This window comes from Triticum aestivum, chromosome 6A, assembly GCF_018294505.1.
Source record: "Triticum aestivum cultivar Chinese Spring chromosome 6A, IWGSC CS RefSeq v2.1, whole genome shotgun sequence".
NCBI lineage: Eukaryota > Viridiplantae > Streptophyta > Magnoliopsida > Poales > Poaceae > Triticum > Triticum aestivum.
The window spans coordinates 255,371,473-255,393,797 of record NC_057809.1 but is presented as its reverse complement, the minus strand read 5'-3'; the positions used below and the strand labels follow the sequence as shown (position 1 = coordinate 255,393,797).

Below are 22,325 nucleotides of genomic sequence, written 5' to 3'. Positions count from 1 at the left end.
CTGGGGGCGACCTAGCTCGCAGTCACGCCCCCAGGCGCCGGCCCCAGGACGCGGCAATTTCGAACTTGGTCGTTCCCACTCAAAAGACGCCACAAGTCCGGCGATCACAGGACACAGTTCAGCGATCGGATAAATAGTCCGGCGTACAAAAGAAGAGCGCCACAAGTCTGGACGCGTGCGCAACGCATCACTCGGCGGGGTCGGCCTCCGGCGTCGGTGTAGTCGGCGTGCGCGGGCTAGGCAGTGTCAGAGCTACTTCTGTGCTGGACGGCGTCGGCGCGGGTTCGGTGCTGCTGGGTGTCGTGAGGCATCAACACTCGGGCTTGGCGTCGGCGTGGGCGCGAAAGTTGGCGGCGCCGTCGTCGTCAGCTGGTTTAGGATTAGGCCGCGCTCCGCCATGTACCACGCCTTGAGCTATTCGTCGTTGCTCTGGAGCATGTCTGCCCCGCCCATTAGAAAAGCCAAGTCGGTGTTCCTCTTCTTCACGACGACGTTGGTCCAGAGCAGCTCGAGCTTGACGGCGCTGTTCGTCATCAACGCCGACCACCGCGCCTCGGTCTTCTCTTCACGCAGGGCGGCCCGGGCCTGTGCGTCGGCGAGGCAGTGTTCGATGGACTCCTGCACTCACGCGGTCGCTGCGTCAGCGTGTTTCCCCTTCTTGGCCACTTTGTTGTCGTTCGGCCGCCCTTCTGACGCGCCCGCCGTCGGCGCATCCGGGTTGTAGGTCTCCTTGGCCTTGTCGAGGGTGCGCCGGACTTTCGCCCACTTCTCGCAGTTGTCGATCCGCTTGTAGACGTGGAGGTACTTGAAATCTTGGTCGTTGTTGCCCAGGCGATACAAGGCGAACATGCGCAGCAGCTGCACCGAGGAACAAACAGTTGGCAGGCGCACATAGCGAAGAGAAGCGGGAGACCGGCATGCCATACCTGATCCTCAACGTTGGCGCCGCTCTCTAGACGAGCCGCGATCTCCTCGACTATCCCATGCAATTTGTTGCACGCCGCCTAGATGAGCCCCCAATGGTTCGCCATTGCCTTCGACCCGTGCTGCATGTAGACGCCTTTAAAGTAGGGGTCGACGAGCTTGCACTCGTCGAACTCGGCCTTGATGCGCTCCCATTACGTCTCGATGCTCTGGTTCGTGCCAGTGGTCGGGTCGAGGCAGACGACTTTCCACGCTTCTGCGAGGCATTCCTGTTCCTTGGACGTCCACTTGATGCGCGGCTCGTCGGTCCTGGCCGCCCCCTTCTTCTTGCGCCTCCTCGCCGGAACAGTCGCCGACTCCTCCTCCTCCTCGTGCTCCTCCAGCTCCTCCTCGCCGTACTCGAGCTCGCCGTCCATGACGTCGTTGAGGTCCACCGTGTCGTCCTGGGTAGCGAACCCGGGGAACGCGGCGGCCGCGACTGAGCCTGCCGCAATGATGTCGTCCATGTCGACGTCGGTCTCGTCGGTGTCGCCGAGGTGCAACGTGGAAGCTTGTGAGAAGGGCAAGGCGCCCCGGCGGAGAGGGGGTGTCGAGGAGGACGCGTAAGCCGATGGCGAGTAGTTGTACGGAGGGTACTGCACACCGGCGAAGGCAGGCGAGGGCGTGCGCTGGGCCGAGTGTCCATGGGGGAAGGTGGCGTTGGGGTTGAACCCACCATGCGTCGGAGTAGCCTGGCGACGGCGTGCATCCCCATGGTTGCGGCGACAACAAGAAGCTGGCCGGAGAGCCGACGCCTTGCTGGCTCCAGAGCGCGTACTGGGCGTGGCCGCCGAGTGGATTCATCATCCCCACGCGAGCCGCCTCGACATCGGCTTGATCCGCCGCAGCTGCAGCCACATGCGTCGCGTTGTCCCGAGCCTTCTTGGCAATGGCCCTGTTCCGCCGGTCAGCGGTGACAGCCTCCCGGCGTAGAACTTCCGTCCTCCAATCGGCATTCGGCATGCCCGATGGCTTGGACGATGGCGCCCTCGGCTTCCTCTGCTTCGGCTGGGCAACGGTGGTGGTCGCAGTTGTCGCGGCGCGAGGGATCACGTACTTCTTCGGCGGCATGGCAGCCGGCTGGGAGGCGAGCAGGAGGGAGGTTGGTGGGAGGAATGGAGAGAATGAGAGAGAAGTGGGGGGAAAGCGGGAAGAGGCTCTCGACTCGCCGACAGAGCGGCCTCACGCCTCTTTTTGCTTATGCCGGCGCCCCCAGGCGCCCCCCAACGCGCCGGGTTCGGCTCGGGTCTGCCAGCGCCAGTTCCGGCCTAAGCCGGCAAAAAACGGGCTACTGGGGGCGCGACTGGGCCGATTTTTTGGCGCCGGCGCGGCAAAAACGCCTGGGGAGGGCCTGTTGGGGGCGTGACTGGAGATGCTCTAAGCGACGTGGAGGTGTTCCTCACAACGACGGGGTCTTCTGGGTTCGGCTGTCGGCTTCCCCGGCAAAGGCGCCGTCGCCGCCCTGGAAGCAGAGCGCCTCATGGAGGATGCCACTGTGCCAATGTCAGCCCTGGGCCCCTGACCACCCAAGGTGATTACCTTCCAATCGCGCAAATTTTGATTGACTGCAAATTTTCCTAGGTGTTATCTTTTCAGTTTTGATGTGGACCAAGATTTAACCAAACTTAAATTACTGATGTATTACACTCATTACATCACGTGTTCTGTTAGGAGCTAGGGTTCTGCCCGGTCTTGGCCGTAGGCAGTAGGGGAAGGAGGGGGCTGGGCGCGGCGATGAGCAGCCGCGCCGGCGGCTAGGCGCCATCGCGGGAGAGGAGGATGGCGGCGGCGGCGCAAGAGGCAGGGGGCGGCTAGGGTTCCGGCTCCTCTGGGAGCCGGGCAATAGAGATAATCTTCTTATTGCTTAATTCCAAAAAGAGTCTTACAGCCTATATTTATAACCTAGATAACTTGCAGAAGAATTAACCTAAGATAACTTGCATAAGAATTAACCTAAGATAACTTGTGGGCTAAGATTGCCCAGTGGGCCTAGCTAAACCGGCCATAACACTTCTCCCTGCCTGCACAAACAGCTCGTCCTCGAGCTGTAGGTGGGGAAGCGCTTGCGGAACTCCTGGAGGCGATCAACCAGCGTCAAACACCTTCTCGATAGCTGGGGCGGCCAGGTCGGCGGCGACGGTGTCCTCCGGAATGTAGTCTGCAACCTCCAGGTAGAAGAGTCGCGGGCAGGCATGGCCGGGCGTGTAGGGCTCATCGCAGTTGAAGCATAACCCTTGGCGATGACGCTCGAGCAGTTCGGCTGATGTGAGCTGGCGAAACTGCCGCTCCACGGTCGCGACGAGGGGTGTCGCAGTAGCCTGCGCAGGCCGACCCTGCGCGGAATCCGGCCCGGGTAGCAACCCGGCGGTCCGGGACGGTGATTCCTGCTGGATGGCCACCGCGCGGCGCTCGAACACGCGGGCGTAGTACATGGCCGTCTGAAGGTCTTATGGCCCCTTCATCTCGACGTCCACGCGGATGTGGTCGGGAAGGCCGCCGACGAAGAGCTCCGCCCGCTGTAAGGCCGTCACACCAGGCACGTGGCATGCTAGTGCCTGGAATCGGTCGGCGAAATCCTGCACCGTGGAGGTGAACGGTAGGCGGCCCAACTCGGCCAAGCGGCTCCCGCGTACCGGTGGTCCGAATCGAAGAAGACATAGCTCGCAGAAGCGATCCCACGGTGGCATGCCGCCCTCGTCCTGCTCGAGGGCGTAGTACCATGTCTGGGCGGCCCCGCGGAGATGGTAGGAAGCCAGCCAAGTGCGCTCCGACGCGGGCGTGCGCTGTCCACGGAAGAACTGGTCACACTAGTTGAGCCAGTTAAGCGGGTCGTCTGAACCGTCGTACGTGGCGAAGTCGATCTTTGCGAACCGGGGCGGCTGCTGGTGTGGCGCACCCTGGCCCACTGCCTCGGCGGCACGGAGGGCTGATGACTTAGCTCGGTCCAGGGTGGAAGGGCCGGCGTAGTCCCCTGTGGCTCTCGACGCCTCGGGCTGCAACTGGAACCCTGACGGCGGCCGGGCCTCCGTGGAAGCTGACGGCGGCCCGTGGAGCCAGTCAGGAAGTGGCGACGGTGACGAAGGGAAACGGACCTCCTGGATCGAAAGGCCGCTCGGCGAGGACCGACCCAGGCTAGGGTTGGGCGGGGGCGGTAGTGGAACCTGCACCGTTGCCGCCGGGAGGAATGGCGCGGTGAGGGACGGCGCGGGCGGCGGGGCCCGGGTCGGCCACTGTGGTCCCTGGGTGGTGGCGGGCGGCGCGGTTGGCGCCGCGAACGGCGTCGGCCACTGCGGCCAAGGCGGCGTCGAAGCCGCCGGTGGGGAAAGCGCCGGGTAGCCGCCGGTGGTGGCCACCGGTACTGAGTACCATGGCAGCGCCTGCTGGCTCACGGATGCGGCCGGATGAAGCGGTGGAGGCGGCCCGTACGGGCCCGCCAAGTAAAGGCGGAGGCCCTGGACCGCGACGACCAGGTCGTTGAGCACGCCAGCCATGGCCTCCGGTGTGAACTGCGGCGGCGCTGGGGGAGGCGACGGCGGTGGTTGCTGGAGGGGGGTTTGTGGCTGGCCCTGGCCCGGCGTGATGCCGGGTGCGGGGGGATTGGCGCCGATAGGGAGGCCGTGGTGCCCGGCGAGGCAGCGGCGACGTTGGTGGAACTGGTGGCAGCGGCGGTGGGGGAGGCGTTGGGCAGCGGCGGCTGCGGGTTTGGAGGCGGTGAAGACATGGTCGAAACTCGGGTACCTGATACCAAGGTGTTAGGAGCTAGGGTTCTGCTCGGTCTTGGCCGTAGGCAGTAGGGGAAGGAGGGGGCTGGGCGTGGCGATGAGCGGCCGCGCCGGCGGCTGGGCGCCGTTGCGGGAGAGGAGGATGGCGGCGGCAGCGCAAGAGGCAGGGGGCGGCTAGGGTTCCGGCTCCTCTGGGAGCCGGGCAATAGAGATAATCTTCTTATTGCTTAATTCCAAAAAGAGTCTTACAGCCTATATTTATAACCTAGATAACTTGCAGAAAAATTAATCTAAGATAACTTGTATAAGAATTAACCTAAGATAACTTGTGGGCTAAGATTGCCCAGTGGGCCTAGCTAAACCGGCCATAACATGTTCGGTTTAACTATATCAAATCAATATTCCTAGGATCTTCCAGTAAAAAAAAATATTCCTAGGATCTTTTATAGAAGTCTCAACTTTACATGTATTTGTTGTTTTACTCTTATTCGATTATTATGGAAAAATTAGTGGTATAAGAATTACAATTTTGTTATTCTAAATTCTGAAAAATATGGTCATGTAGTAATGAGCTTTCCTTGCCATTGTTAATTTGAATCTAGCTTGCAGCGTTCTAATCTGACATGTATAATTAAATCTTGCTATCCTCCATCGGTTCATTCTTTTCATATTCAGTCAGATTTCAAATTTTCAATAGCTGCCTTTTTCTGTTGCAGATTAAGCAGGAAGAACCCATTCTCGCAAAGAATACTGTGTACTCTGGGTTGTCGGGTAATAATCCATTGTAATGGATCTTTGTGCACATATTGTACTATTGTGCAATGGAATGGCGCAACTAAGGGTATGATTTTGTTCTTCATGGTTTTTCACTAACAAAAATTCAAGAGCAATATGATCTTCAAATTTCTTCAATTAATTTAGAAGGCATATGGTGTCAGCAAGCACTTCAATTATCACATGATATTTCAATTCACTTTGCATCAATTGAGAAGCATAAGTCCCGCTGCAGCGCGCGGGGTATCATCTAGTTCTCCCAGTTCCCCACCCAGATAAATTTAAACTGTAACAATACATAATAGCTATGTCAAACTTATATTAGACAAATGGTACATCCCATAAGCATTTCCATCACATGAACAAAGAAATACACGACTATAATGGAAATTGCTTAATCCAGGACAATGGTGTAATATTCAGGATGCTATGAGAAGTTCTTATTATTATACTGCAGTTTGATAATTTACATCTCAAAGATGTCAAAATGGTGAAAGAGGGGAAAAGAAATGATGTATAAACCGAACCAATGTGTTGCCTCTAGCCGCTATACATACTAGCGCTAAAATAGCTCAACATAAGGTGTACTCGCAATCAAGCAAACGGGTCAGGATCTCCTGGCAGCTTGGTCGCTTCTCCGGTTCTGTCCAGCAATCTACCAAACAAAATTGCAACATGTTTCACACGGTCAACATCAAGTTCTTGACCAGAGCTTAGGTATCACTGAATTTTGTATGTTTGGATATATTTCAAAAATAAGCAGATTTGGAAATAGATGTATGCAGGTTGCCAACACATACCATTTGAATAATAGCACAGCAACTATTTTGTTTAACTAGGATTCCACCGCGGGACAAGTATAACTATATCTACAATCCTACGTAGTGCACCAATATGGACCAATAACAGCCACTGGAATTTCAATCCGACGGTTCACGGTTGGGAGCAACTGGAACAGTTGGATCCTATGTATTGTCAGGCTCTAACTAACTGACAAAAACAAACACATGGAATTTCAGAGGAATTCTTGCTTGATTTCAGAGGAAACTCGCTAGGGTTCTTACAAGATGAGGAAAGTAGGCCAACCACTCCAGTGGCGGCTAGGGTTACAACCCAGTTTACATTCGATGCCTCTCCCGATGGGATCTGAGGTCTTTATAAAGAGGAAAAGTTTACTGAAGGTAAAAGCAGCCTGACAGCGACATGAACACGTACAGTAAGTGCGTGTGCTACAGTGATTTGATCATAGCCCACGGATGGAGATCGGACGATGCTCAGATGACGGTTTAAGTAACTGTGTACCGCTTCGGACTACACTCCAGCCACGCGATGAGGATATGACGGTCTACGGCTGTTGTCGGACGATGAACAGGTACAGGAGATTCAGAGAGCAGAGGGCCTGACAATACCCCCCCCCCCCCCCCTGTGAAGATCAGACTTGTTCTGAAGGCTGGAAATGTGGGAAGATTTTCTGGATAAATGCAGAATCCTCCCAGCCAGCTTCTTCTACAGGTAAATTGAGCCATTTCACCAACCATCTGACCACAGGAATAGAGATATCACCTTCAGGTCGAGGAATTAATTTTCTGTCTAGGATAGCTTCAGGTTGGAGTTGTATCTGCCCTTGTTCCCAATGGCGGGTGGGGGTGGGAATGACATGTGTACCAATGTGTTGCTTGAGCTGACTCGCATGGAATGTGTTATGAAGCTTGCACCCTTCAGGCAGAACTGATAAGCATGATTACCCATTCTTTTGAGAATTCTGAAAGGTCCATAGTACTTGGGAGTGTAGTTTCAAATGTCTATGGATACTGAGAGAGGTATGTCTGTATGGTTGGATCTTGAGATACACCATATCACCTTCCTGGAAGATCCTTTCTTTTCTCTTTTTGTAAACAAAGTGTTTCATTCTTTCTTGTGCTTTCTGCAAATTTTGCTTGATCACTTGGTGAGCTAGGTCCTTGTTGAGCAGCAAGTCAGGTGAGTCCTCACACAGAAAATCAGGCAGACTGGATTCAGCAACCATGGGGGGTGGGAAACCATATAGAGCCTGAAAAGGAGTCATTTTCAGAGAGGTGTGGAAAGTGGTGTTGTACCGCCATTCAGCTAGTGCCAGCCAGGAGTGCCACTTAGTAGGCTGTTGGAAAGCCATGCACCGAGGTAATTTTCCAAGTATTGGTTAACCCTTTCTGTCTGCCCATCAGACTGGGGGTGGTATGAAGTACTCATGTGAAGCTTGATGCCCAGTGATTTGAAAAGTTTCTGCCACGGGTTACTGGTGAAAATTGTCCCTGTCAGTTACAATAACACTGGGGAGGCCATGGAGTTTGAATATGTGGTCTGAAAACTGTCCGGCAACGAGTAAATTGCAGAAAACAACCAGTTTGAAGGTTAGGTTTGCGAAAAACACTACAATACAGTTTTTTTGCAGAAAACACCATGTCTTCAGTAATCTTTTTGCAAATAACACTGATCTGCGGATTTGGCTCCATTGAGCACGCTTATGACAGTTGGGGCCCTTTTTTGCCTACATGGCGTAACATTTCGTGCCAGATCACTTCTATCTGAATTTACAAACTAGCCATTAGTTTTGCCACAGAAACCCCTGAATCAAAAAGAAAACATGCAATTAGCCCACTCCCTTCAATCCCCATCTCTCCCGCCAGATCCTCCGCCCGGCACCGACACATAGGAGGCCGGGCAGCCACTCCCTCGCCTGAGACACCGCATCTTCCTCTCTCCTGCATCCTCGGTGGCCGCGGAGCACAGCCTCCTCTCTCCATCTCCCTCCTCGGAGCGCGGCGGCGGCGGGCAGAGCAGGGCGGCAGCGGCGCGGCTGGCAGAGCGGCGGCGAGCGCCGGCGGAGCAGGGCGGCGGTGGCTCGGCTGGCATTGCGGTGGGTGCGGCCAGGCAGAGGCGGGAGCGCTGCAGGGCTGGGAGGTGAGCACGGCGACGGCTGGCGCATGGTGGTGACCGACGCCATCGAGGCCGAGGAAGGCAGCAGCCGGCATGCAGTTCGCCGGCTTTGTCTTCTCCCTGGCAACCCTCGCCCGGAGGAGGGAGATGGCGGCACTGGGAGGACGGTTGAGAGAGAGAGAGAGAGAGAAGAGGGCAGACGAGGTCGAGGGTTGGAGCTCTGGCGGGCTGCTACGTGCGACGGCGCGCGGGATGGGGGGCTTCTCTCCTCTGGCGGCTGACTGTGATGGCAGGACAAGGCAAGGGCATGGGCAGCACAGGGGAAAAACTTGCGGGTGTTTTCGCTTTTTTACCCGTCTAGCGCTGTCTTTGGTAAAATGTTATGCCATGTTAGCGAAAAATGGGACCCATCTGTCATAATCTCACTTTACAGAGCAAGATCCGCCGATCAATGGTTTTTGCAAAAAGATTACACAAGATGTGGTGTTTTCTGCAAAAAGAAATGTAACGTAGTGTTTTTTGCAAACCTAGCCTTCAAAGTGGTGGTTTCCTGCAATTTACTCGTCTGGCAACAGATTGAACAGTGATAGGGTGCTTCATAGAGAGGAAATGGGCATATTTAGTGAAACTGTCAACAACCACCAGTATAAGGTTTTTGTTTTCAAACATTGGCAGACCTTCCACAAAGTCCATGCTTATGTGGCACCAGGCAAAGTCAGGAATTGGCAAGGGCTGTAAAAGGCCAGAATATGTGGTATTTTCAGATTTATTGAGCTGGCAAACAGGGCATGCTTTAACATATGCAATCACATCTTGTTGCAGACCAGACCAGTGACATAGCAAGTGTATTCTCTGGTAAGTTGCTCTTTCTCCAGAGTGTCCTCCAAGTTCAGACTTATGGAATGTCTAGATTAAATCCTGTCTGAGGGAAGTGTTGTTGCCAATCACAATTTCGTTCTTAAATCTGAGGATGCCATGTTGGAATGTGTAATTAGGATGAGCATGGGGATCAAGTGCCAGCTCAGTAATGATGGCCTTGTACTTGGGGTCCATGGAATAAGATTTGACAACTTCAGTGATCCACAAGGGAACAATAGAACTAGCAGCTAAAGAGCTCAAGCAGTGTCTCACTCTAGAGAGTGCATCAGCTGCTCTGTTTTCTCTTCCCTTGTACTCAATTGTGTAGTTGTAGCCCAGGAGTTTGACCAGTAACTTGTGTTGGATGCCTTGTGTAAGTTTCTGCTCATGGATTTATTTGAGACTCTGTTGGTCTGTTCTGATGATCAGGGAAGAGCTGGCAAAATAATGTTTCCATTCTTTTAAAGCTTCCATAATTGCCATAGTTTCCTTGTCATAAGTGCTCATGGTCTGGGCTTTAGGGACAAGAGATTTGCTCATATAAGCAATGGGCCTTCCTTCCTACATGAGGACAGCACCTAAACCATAGCCACTAGCATCTGGTTCCAAGATGAAAGGCTTGGAAAAGTTAGGGAGGGCCAAGACAGGGGCATCTATTAGTCTAAATTTAAGGTCCTGGAATGCTTGTTCTTGAGTGGTAGACCAGTGAAAGTTGCCCTTTTTTAGAGCATCAAAGAGACGCCTGCCCACAACTCCATAACCCTGTATAAACCTCCTGTAGTAGCCTGCAAGCCCTAAAAATCCCCTTTGTTCAGTGATGTTGGTAGGAGCAGGCCAGTTAGTGACGGCCTCAATCTTAGCAGGGTCTGTTGCTACACCTTCAGCAGTGATGATGTGGCCCAGGTATTCCACACTAGTTTGTCCAAAAGTGCACTTGGCTAAGTTAGGGCATGTACAATGGTGCTATCTTAGGAGTGACACGTAGGATAAATGATGAGGTGGAGGAAAGAGAACTCGTAAGAAAAGACTTGTCTTCTCTTATTTAAGATAAGACAAGAGATGATCTCTTAGCACAAGTTGTCTCACCATGTTTTAAGGAATTGCTAGTTATTGAAGATAAGGCTAAGATATAACCCATTGTAGACATACTTTTTGTCATCTCTAAATTACATGCAAAACTTAAGATAAGACTATCTTATCAACCATTATACATGCCCTTACAGAGAGATGGTTTTCTCTCAGCACTCTGAATACTTCTCTGAGGTGCTCTTTATGCCCTTCCAAAGTTTCACTAAAAATCAGAATAACATCAAAGAACACAACCACAAATTTTCTGTGATACTTGGCAAATAAATAGTTCATGAGGGATTGGAAAGTGGCAGGTGCATTTGTCAACTCAAAGGGCGTGACAATATACTCATAGTGGCCCATGTGAGTGGAGAAAGCTGTTTTCTCAATGTCCTCAGGCTTCATTCTAATTTGGTGATACCCACTCTTGAGATCTATTTTGGAAAAATATTTTGCCCCATGCAGTTCATCTAGGAGATCTTCAATGACAGGAATAGGATATTTATTCTTGATTGTCATAGCATTCAGCTTCCTGTAGTCATTGCGAAGTCTTCAAGTCGCATCCTTCTTTTTGACTAATATAGCAGGAGATGAATAAGGACTGGAACTGTGTTGGATGATGTGTCTCAGCATCATGTTGTTGATAATTTCTTCCAGGGCATCTTTTTGGTGGTGTGGAAGTCTGTTAGCTCTTTGGTTGATGATTTTAGCATATGGGGTCAGGGGAATGGCATGATCGCAGGATCTAGCAGGAGGTAGTGTTGTTGGCTCTGGAAATTTAAATGTTTAGGAAGAACAAGAAAGAAAGACTGAAGGAGACTTGTTTGAAAAGGAAAGCTGCAGTGATGGACAATGAAGAGGACAGTGATGATGATGATCTGATAGAATATGGTGATATCATAGCTAAGCTTGTGGAGATAAGAAGACAGAGGAATGACCCAGAACTTCATTTTGAAGGGGACACAGATGTTGACAAAATGTGTGACTTAGAGGTGGATGATGAGTTGTATGTGCCACAAGGTGAAGAAGAGGATGTAGAGGAGGAAGAGGAGGAGGAATTGGAGGAAGAGAAACAAGAGGATGAGCTAGGGCAAGATGTACGAAAGAAGAAAACGGCCAAGAGACAACGAAAAGGCCCAACAAGCAATTCACATGGGAGTATAGAACACATGTTTGAGGAGGACTGGATTCCATCATCTGATGACGACAAGAAACCACAAGACCTTGGTGTGGAAGATGATGACGGTGCTGAGGCATTGGCATATGTGTTGCCCAATGGTAGAAAAAGCAGAGCAAAGAAGATGAAGAAGAGGATATGGTTTGATGAGGACAAAGCTCATCCAGAGGAGCAATTTGTGAAGCATCTTTGCTTCATAAATGTGTACCAGTTAACCCTGCACATTGCTCAAAACAGAAACTTTGTCTACCATAGAAACTGTAGTGATAGGGTGATAGCACATTGCATAGATGAGCAATGCCCCTTGTATATAGCAGCTTCTCAGATTGCAAATGAGAAGTCATTTACAATTAAGAAGCAGTATTTGGTGCACACATGCCCTTCTATGTCAGAGAACACTAAATGCTAAGTGGGTTTCAAAATTCTGTGAGGAGGCTATCAGAAATGACCCATGCACAACTGTATGGGTGTCTGGCAGCCAGCTCGGCTGGATTTTCCTTGGTGGTGGGATCAGGCACTACAGTGGTCACCAGGCCATGGACTTTAGGTGCGGTTGATGCTGCCTTGTCCAGGTGAAATCCCCGCATCTTTGTGGACTGGTAGGTTTTCAGGAGTGCCTGGAGGGCCTTCAGTCAGTAGGCGTTTGCCCAGATTCGGTTGGTTTGAGAAGAAACCATCCAAACTCGACTAAACTTTGGAAAAACTGCTTTGCAAAACAGCAAAATTTTGATTGACCGAGTGGGTGAACTCGATGAATTCTTGGCGATCTGCAGCTCGCTGTTGTTGGAGTGTTTGCACATCTAACTGGAGGGACTTGAGCTCGAGGAGATCCGTGTCCGCGGAGTTAGAGTTGAGAGCCATGATTCTGTCAGGGTTTATGAAAGCAGGAAGCTTTCACACCGAACAGAATAAAGAACACAAACAGGGAGGGCGAGGGAGGGATTTTACAACCACAAGTGGCAACCGGACCTGCGCTTCCTGTTTCTTCCACCGCCGAACACCGCCGCCTGCGCCCACCGCCAACAGTGCACTGGAGAGGATGGGTGGGTGGGATTTTACCGCTGCAGAGAAGTTCTGAAGCAACCACTACCCAAGCCAGGCCTGCACTCGAGCAATCTACCGCCGCCTGTGCCACCCGTTGCCGTGCCGCCACCGGGATCTGGGAACGGAGCAAGCTCCTAAACTCCCCCAAATCCACTACGCCGCCGAGAACCATATGCTCTGATTACCAATTATTAAGATCTAACTAACTGACGAACACAAACACATGGAATTTCAGAGGAATTCTTGCTTGATTTCAGAGGAAACTCGCTAGGCTTCTTACAAGAAGAGGAAAGTAGGCCAACCACTCCAGTGGCGGCTAGGGTTACAACCCAGTTTACATTTGATGCCTCTCCCGATGGGATCTGAGGTCTTTATAAAGAGGAAAAGTTCACTGAAGGTAAAAGCAGCCCGACAGCGACATGAACAGGTACAGCAAGTGCGCATGCTACAGTTATTTGATCATAGCCAGCAGATGGAGATCGGACGTTGCTCAGACGACGGCTTAAGTGACTCTGCGTACCGCTTTATGACTACACTCCAGCCACGCGATGAGGATCTGAAGGTCTACGGCTGTTGTCGGACAATGAACAGGTACATGAGATTCAGAGAGCATAGGAGGGCCTGACATGCATCTGAAATACAGGATTCGCAAGTGACATACACAATATATCTTAAGGCTATGGATGAACCTGGGACCCATCAACAGAGAATCTGCCGCCTGCAGCCTGTAGCTTTCTCCAAATGCTGCTCCTCTCTTGATCTTCGCACGTATCATGTAGTAGTTTCAAGTATGAGTACTAGATCTTTGTTTGTATATGCCTTTATTTCTCCATATCATATTTTTTGCTTTTAGAAGATTACCAATTTTAAGTTGTATTGTACCCTTCATACGGAGTCTTGGCACAGTGGTAAAGCTGCTGCCTTGTGACCATGAGGTGACCATGAGGTCATGGGTTCAAGTCCTGGAAACAGCCTCTTGCAGAAATGTAGGGAAAGGCTGCGTACAATAGACCCAAAGTGGTCGGACCCTTGGCCGTACCCTGCGCAAGCGGGAGCTACATGCACTAGGCTGCCATTTATTGTACCCTTCATACATATTTAATGTGCTTCTGCACATACTAATTACCAGTATATTCTAGAGCTGGAAGTATGGGACGAGCCCTATGAGGTTTAATCTGTCTCTTCTATAGCTTTTAAGGAAATGGCTTTTGTCCATTTATAAAGAAGAATTGCTGTAGCCAAATGTTGGTCGACTACAAGTGCAAAATCCGGTGTTGTAACCTTCCTGAAGGCACCGCCTTGGAGCCCACGGTTCGTCGTATGCGGCTTCATCTCTTCGCGGTGGCGTGTTCGCGGTTGAAGCCCCCGGTTGCTCTTGTAGTGCTAGGGGTAGTGTTGTTGCGCTCAGCGCCTATGTATCCTGCCTTGGGTGTGTGCGTGTGTTGTGCTGGCATGCGTTTGTACCGGGTTGTTGTTGATCGTTGCTTTATATATAATAAAGCAGGGCAAAAGCCTTTTTTCGTAAATAAACTTAAACATACCTGCTATCAAGCTACCCAAAGGTCCATCTGGTATTTCCAATCTTGCCCCTTCGTTCGCAACAGAGTAAACAACCTAAAATTACACAACACTTTGTGTGAGTTGATTTACATCTGGTGACGAGGTGCAAGGGATGTACAAAGTATGTTGGTTACCTGAACTGGCGGCTTTCCTGCCCAGGGCCTACTCAGAGTGCAAAGCTCCCACATGATAACTCCGAGGCTAAAGATATCACACTTTTCTGTAAATGGTTCGTTACGAATAAGCTCAGGAGCCATCCACTCTGGAGTGCCTGCAGATGAGTTGTCACTCATTGCAGAATTCGACAATAACCGAGAGAGCCCAAAATCACATAACTTGACTGTCCAGTGCTTGTTAACAAGGCAATTCGCACTCTTTAGATCACGATGAACTATCTTCAAACGGTGCATACACATAAGACCCCTTGTACAAACAAATAATCAGATGAAGATTTTACACAACTAAAAGGAGATGTATCAGGTACTCCAGAAAATCAAATGCTAGCGATAAACAAGTGTATCTGCTCACCTACAGATATCACGGAGCATTTTTAGCCTCCTTCGCCAACTGATCTTACTTTTCTGGCCACTTGTGTGAATCAAATAGTACAAGGAACCCATTTCCATATATTCAGTGACTAGGGATAAGTGAGGAGGCTTCATACATGCACCAAGGAACAATATGACTGCAGTCCAGCACAACATAATCATTGTCAGAAGACCTTGAATTACATCAGGTCTTGCATGAATAGAAAATAACACTTTCAAACAGTCAGACCAGTAAGATCAGCACAGAAAATGAAACCAAAACTGCAAACAAACAAATTGAAACTGCTATATAGTGATTGTACAGGAAATACCATTGGGATGTCGGAGACGGCTGAAAATAAGAAAAAGGAAATAATAAGAGAACAGAACTGCTAGAATAACAGAAATTGCAGCAAAGCTATATGAAAACCTAAGTATGGAGATCTCATTGCAGAAATCTTCCATATTCTCCATTGTTAAATCTTGCTCCAGAAATACTTTTATAGCTACATCTGTTCCATTCCAGATGCCACGGAAAACTTCCCCAAAAAAACCTAAAAGGATAAACATGAGCATTAGCTTTAAATAATAGAAACGTCTCTAGAGAAATTCAGTTTCAAGAACATCTATTACATTCAAAACATCCCGTTTGTCTAGCAAGTTCATAAAAATTACTCGAATATAGCCCGATGGTTGAGACATAGTACTTGCCTATTCCAACACGAGTGCCAACAGCAATCTCTGAGAACCCAATATGCCATTCTTCAAAAGGCAATAATGGCTTGTTCAGAAATGGTGAAGATTGCAATGCTTTATTCCAAGTGGACATCAGATCTTCTGCTGTAAGGAAGTCAGCTGGCTCTCTAAGATTAGAACCATGGTTACCTAACCGATGCGGTGATGAAGGTAATGACAATGCCTTCTGAGTAATAATGTGCCTTCTTGAACCCTCCTGAACATTTGGTTCTCTTACTGACACCTCATCATCGTTGAGGTCACCTACTGATTCCTCCTATATATAACAAGGAACCAATTGCAATTGTCAACCACCAAACTTAGTAATTTAGAGCCACTCCGACAAACTATCAAGTGTATTTACTGAGTAAAAAGAGAACATTTTCTTGAAAAGAAGCAGATTGTGCTGAGATCACTGAAATTTTAGTAAAAGATATGTCAACAATTAAAAGAACAAAAGCATACTTTTCTCTGTGAATCATTTGAATGTCCTGGACTACCATCATTATGTGCCCTTGAATGGCGATTTTTCCTCATGCTTTCACTCATTTCTTTAACTGCCCTGAAGACAAGCAAAACAATATACTATGTCAACCCAGAGATCAAAAATCTGAAAAGATGAAGTTGCGTAGAAATCCTTAAATTTGCAAGAGTGCAAATAAGTTCAGGAACTTCAAAACTACACAGCACAAGCAAACCCTACTAAAAAGTTGGCTAACAAAGGTTTGGTGTGGTCATATTGGCAAAGTAATACACTAGACATAGCATGAACAAAGGAAGCATAGGCGTGCCTAAAATTTGGCAATCATCCATTGAGAACCAAATTGTTGCTCATGGTCAAAAGACGGTATTGTGGATTTGGGCACGAACCAAATATATCAACCTAAAACTAGACTTTTATCAGTCATTCAAATAGGTCCAACTGTTGCTTTGCATGCCTGACTAAGAATCTACACACCAACCATGTCATTCTCCTCCTCTTTTTCCCTCTTCCTCTCCTAACTGGTCTTCTCTGCCTTAGATGTTTTTATTAGTTGCATACACTTTTCATGTATTATCCCGCTGTGTAAGCATCACCCAAGGGCTGATAAAGCTGACAAAGGTGACCCACATCTTGAAGACCGTAGAGAAACCCACAGCCTCAGAATAAAACTGAGGCAAGACACCAGCACAGAGGACAGCCACAGACCATGCATCATCATCAAACCACTAAGTATAGTATAGGCGTCAGCTCGTCATGATAAGAGTAGAGCAACATCTTGAAGGCCGTAGAGAAATCCACAACATCAGAATAAAACTGAGGCACGACACCAGCACAGAGGACAGCCACAGACCGTGCATCATCATCAAACCACTAAGTATAGTTTAGGCGTCAGCTCATCATGATAAGAGTAGAGCCACCTGGTAGTCAGACACCTTCTAATCATAGGCAGCAACTGTAGCATCATCAGCAACATTGGAAGCCTCACAGCTGCTGGATCAGCACCCGGGACAAGAACCGGTGGTGAAGACTCCACATAGGCAACATTGGCACAGCGGACAAGGGATCTTGCTACAGAGGACGCCCCAAAGACAAAGACCACAAATGTGAATACACATGTCGGTGACAAAGTCGGTGTAACACCGTCAAACATCACCAGGGAGCCTGTGCCAGTCCTGACATATTGGGCGCCCGGGGCAAAGACAATAAGGCGGGCCTTTTTTACAAGAACTCTTAATATATTTTCCATTTGTATGGTTGTCGTGAACATTAAAAAGCATAATATAACAAACAAAAATTAATAATAGGTAAACCCTGTACTCAGAGTTTTCACAATCTCTCTCCTCCTTCAAAGTAAGAGCCATAATTTTTAAAATATAGACTCAAGCAGCGGAGGGGACGTGGAGCACTCGGGTCTGCACCCCTCTGAAATCTGCACGTCCATTATTGTCTTGGGATGAATACAGTTAATGCAGTTTACTTTTCCCTCCAACCAATACGAGAAATATACAACATAGTAAGAACAATGAATCACATTTATTTCGGCCCCACAACTCTGTCATGTCCCATGCGAGGAAGCTCAGGCTGAGATGGGTTGGAGTAAAAGTTCGTGGCCATCAAGTGGGAACAGGTCAAGGGACGTCGACCACGCGCAAAGCTCAGGTCAAGGACGCAGGCCACAAGCATGAAGCCCGCGACCTCGATGCAGTACCGCTGGCTGCAGGCACGGTTGCTGAGGCGGAGCACGTCCATGCCGAGCTCGACGTCAATGGGGACAACCGAGACGTGGATGACGTACAAGCATCTGGTGGCTGCAGGAATGAAGGCCATGGTGCCGGCGACCTGGAAAGACGCGGTGCCATGCCGAGCTCGACGGCGACCATTGGAGTAGTACCGCTGGCAGCAGGAACGAAGGCCATGGTGCTGGCGACCTGGGAAGACGCGGTGTCGCTGGCCGCTGTCACGCAGGACACGACAAGCTAGAACGGCGATTGCATTTCTCGCTGGTCGCGGGACTTGGTGTCAGTGGCTAGGGCGGACATCGTGTCATTGGCTGTGTCCGCACGGGACGCAGCAAGCTCGGACGGCTACCTCGTTCTTCCTCAACATTGCTCCCCGTCGGCGACATAGTCTTCCTTGTTCCTCCTAGCTTTTTTTCCCACATCGCCGAAGGAGAAGACCAGGAGTGAAAAGAGGAAACAGAAAAGTGGAGAGAAGAACATGAGCAGTGTCAGTTGATGGTAGGGGAGAATGGGCGTCCAGGGGAAGATGGCTTTGTGAAGAGAAGGTGCGGCGTGGGTGCATTGATTAGGTTTTTGGGCGCTGGTGGTTGAGGTCTGTGCTCACTGACAACGTCAGTCCGAAAAGGATATCGAATACAAGCCTATATTATGTGACATACATGGTTCATAATCTCCTAATACAGACTGTCTAATATAATGGTGTGAATCCTGAGGCACATGAATGGGGCAGATCCGGTGGGTGTGGTCGCTGTGTGCTCCAATGCAATTTCACTCAAGTAGCAAGCTATTATCTCTTATTCATATCACAATATTGTGGATATTGCGATTATTTCTCGATGCTATTACATTTACTTTCCCAATATCTCTTATTTCTCATTTTGACCAAACATGCATCAAAGAAAAAAGGTGAGTTACACACAAGACACAAACTACTATTGGAGAAGTAAATATGTCGTATGTGGGCCCATGTTCCAGTCTGGCCCAAAAGGCCCAAGCCCATTCACTAACCTAGAAGAGGAGACGTTGTCTCATCATGGGCGCCACTTCACACGAGATCGAGCAGCCACCAGGTGCTTTCCTCTCTCAACTAAATGGTATTGGAGAGCGAGGTTGAGGGAGGAAGGCGACGGCGGTAGAGTCGCCCTCGAGGCGGCGAGGTCCGGTGGGGAAATCGGCAGCGAGCTGCGTGGTGGAGACAAGCGGCTGCCTGCGAGCTGCGCACGCGCATGAGGCGGAGGTGCTGCTGCTGGGTGAGCGAGTGGGACCGGGAGAAGCGGCTGAGCTGAGGAAGAGGGGCGGTGAAGTTGGCTGCTGGTGCCTCAGTTGCTGATTCTGCTGCTGCTGAGCTTGGTGCTGCTGCGCAGGTAGGAGAAGAGGTGGTGCTGGAGGCGGAGAGGATCCACGCGAGCCACCGGACGTCCGATGCCTGACTGTGCGCAGCCACTCAGGTTTACACCCATGTATCCCCCTCTCTCTCCCTAGACTATATATACCCCTTCACTTGGACGAACTAGGGTCAGCAAAGGATTAGCTCAGATTTGAGATAGAGCTTTGCTCATCCACTACCCTCTCCCATGGAGATCAAGGCCTCCATGTAAGAAGATCCCCTAGTGGATCAAGACCCCTTCTAGGGAAGATCCTCTTGGATATCAAGCCCTCAATTCCTCTAAGGATTGGGGTGAACTAGTTCCTCTTTACCTTCTTGTGTTGGATTTGGACCTTTGTATCCCTCTTTGTGTGTATATGGATTTAGCACATGTGTGATTGGATCTTTGTCAATTGAGTGTTCATCTTGTGTTCTTCTCTTGATTTGCTTCTTTCCCCGCCTCCAAGTGTGAAAACATCATGAACTAGGGTTTTGCCCTACATCATCTTGATATCAGAGCAAGGTTGATTCACACCTTAAGAGTACTTCTCTCTATTTTCTAGCCCCAATTTTGTGTGTTTTTGCCCAATTTCGAAAATCCCCACAAAAATAGCCCCACCAAAACTTTTGTGATTTGTTGGTTATGATGTTGTTTTGTTGATTTTGATCCATGGATTCGAAGTGTTGCAGGTGGATCTAGCTTTCCCCACCTTCTCCTCCCTTTTCAAATTGTTATGGCGCTGCTAGAAGGAGGGCGCGAGAGGGCCGGCCGGGGGCCTTTTGCCCAAGGCCGGGCAAGATGGAAGGGATTTCCTTCTTAATTCTTGCTTGATTAGATTGATACATCTCCTCTCTTTATATAGAGAGGTTTACTTGAGTCCCAAGCAAGGCTTACTTGACCCCTAAGCAAGCGACCCTTATCTCTAATTAACCCTAGGACTAACGGGCTATACCGCCAGCCTAGGCCATTAGGCCCATTACGTACTCTAACAATATGAGTATTTTAAAAAACATTTGATATGTACTGCGGGTTTAATGTCAGAAAACATTAGGGGGTTTTCTATAAAATAGCAAAACGGACTAAGAATACTAATTTCTTTTATTAGTAGGTATAGAGATACCCCTTCACTTGGACAAACTAGGGTCAACAAAGGATTAGCTCAGATTTGAGATAGAGCTTTGCTCATTCACTACCCTCTCCCATGGAGATCAAGGCCTCCATGTGAGAAGATCCCCTAGTGGATTCAAGACCCCTTCTAGGGAAGATCCTCTTGGATATCAAGCCCTCAATTCCTCTAATGATTGGGATGAACTAGTTCCTCTTAAACTTCTTGTGTTGGATTTGGACCTTTGTATCCCTCGTGTGTATGTGGATTTAGCACATGAGTGATTCGATCTTTGTCAACTGAATGTTCATCTTGTGTTCTTCTCTTGATTTGATCCTTTCCTCACCTCCAAGTGTGAAAAGATCATGAACTAGGGTTTTTCCCTACATCAGCAGGTGTTGTGGGAGATTCTCAAACGGCGGCGGCAACTACAACCGAACGTAGTAGGGCAGTTGCGTAATGAGACCTTGCTGGCTCACGACGTATCCAGCAATGGCAAGATGGGAGAGATGTATACCGTAGTATATAGTTTGATGGCTCGAAGGCGGAGTTGCGGACAACGGACTTGAGGAAACCAGTGGAGCGGCGTACAATGCGGTGGATTGCCTGGTAAATCAACGTGAACTTTGCACACTGTTTAGGATAAACATTCATCGATTGTGGTTGCGATCCAACAACTAGCCCAGCTTGACCCCACATCATTCCTGGCCCTCAATCTAGGTCGATCGACCCCGACCCCAGCTCAGGGAATGGACCTTCGACCCCCAAACTAGGCTACTGTGGGGAAACTAGAGTGATAGGTGTTTCAAGAAAAGTCAAGAAGGAAATATCCTCCACGGAGGCCAAAGGAGAGGATCGACGTAGATAAAGGATGGGACTCATCGAAAGACACATCCCGAGAAATCTACATCCGACAACCAATAGAATCCCAACACCGGGAGCCCTTGTGCTCATCACTGTAACCTAGATGACAAAGTCAACAGTCAGTTTGTTGCATTCACGAGGTGCCAAAAGGAAATAGCAAACACAACCGAACAACCGAAGTGCAAAGTAGTCAGTAGAACGACCAACAAAGACACTCAAGGGAAGTGCCACCCTGCAAACCAAAGGAAGTCTGAATTCGGACGATAGGTTGATCTGGAAGCAACCTCACCCCAAAAGTGAAGGGAAGAGAAGTGACAATTATCCACATGAGCCGTCTCAAGAAGGTGACGATGCTTGCGCTAAGCAACACCATTGTAGGTGTGAGCACCAGGACAAGAGAACTAAGCAAAAGTGCCTTGCTCAGTAAGGAAGTACTCCCTCTGTCCCTCTATAAGGTGTATTTGTTTTTTCAAAAGTCAAACGAGTACAAGTTTGACCAAGTTTTCAGAAAAATATATCAATATTCACAATATGAAATTTATATCATTTGATCGATCATGAAAGGTAGTTTCATATTTTATCTATTAGGTATTGCAGGTGTTTCTATTTTGTTCTATAATCTTGGTCAAACTTTCAAATGGTTGACTTGCACGGAAACAATACACCATATATTCTGGAACGGAGGGAGTAACACAACAAACGAGATATACTCACCAGCTGAATCGACACGAGAACACAACTAGGGGCATGGATCCAGGAGGGAACTGCGCACTAGATGACCCTAGAGAAGTCAATCCACAAGGAGGTGATGTATTCTCTCTAATATTTGGCCGCTTAACATGCATGATGGGTTGTGCAGTAGGTTTTGGTGAGCAAGGCAATGATGGTCCAACAACAGTTTATGGTGGCAACCCAGAAGAAGAATTTCACTTCCGAGTCAATTGAGTCATGGATGGTCGCCTTGTAGCACAAACAAGGCGTGAAAATCCCGAACTCCGTCCAGCACCAAATGAGAGCTCATCAGAAAGATTTGTGCGGCTACTATCTGCCACAGTACGAACTGCGAAAGGTCCGACTACGAAATGCCTCCGAAAACTATTGAGAGAAAATACACCAAGATAATTACTTGAAATATAAAGTGGTTACATGCCTAGTTGGAACTAAAAGACGCTAGGAGAGTAATTCATGAAAATTCAAACCACACAGCTTCACTGCACGCACAAGGTAGGAAAGAGTAATGGCAGGAATGGAGCATAAGGTCGAATGTGTACTATACACGACATGGCCATCAATAAAGTGAACCCGAGTAATCATGTACCTAGTTTGCTTCCTTTTCTCATATTTTATTGTTGTCCAAAAATGAAAAAAATATAATACTGCCTATTTAGAAGTTAACCAAGTATTTTAGTCAATTTGATCATT

The 22,325-nt window shown here is 49.1% G+C and overlaps 1 protein-coding gene across 9 annotated transcripts in view; it reads right to left on the bottom strand.

The window, feature by feature from the left end:
• Positions 1 to 5,761: 5,761 nt before the first annotated feature.
• The window catches only part of LOC123127392 (serine/threonine-protein kinase EDR1), a 35,815-nt gene continuing 19,251 nt past the window's right edge, over positions 5,762 to 22,325 (bottom strand). For 4 of the 9 annotated variants that reach the window (XM_044547074.1, XM_044547075.1, XM_044547081.1 and 1 more), the window contains 7 exons: positions 15,810 to 15,906; positions 15,321 to 15,621; positions 14,942 to 15,163; positions 14,611 to 14,767; positions 14,217 to 14,505; positions 14,064 to 14,136; positions 5,762 to 6,114 (listed from right to left, as the gene is read on the bottom strand). In XM_044547074.1, the coding sequence (XP_044403009.1) occupies positions 6,032 to 6,114; positions 14,064 to 14,136; positions 14,217 to 14,505; positions 14,611 to 14,767; positions 14,942 to 15,163; positions 15,321 to 15,621; positions 15,810 to 15,906 (1,222 nt within the window). In that variant the 3' untranslated portion in view covers positions 5,762 to 6,031. The other 5 variants (XM_044547079.1, XM_044547080.1, XM_044547076.1 and 2 more) reach the window with 5 other exon arrangements.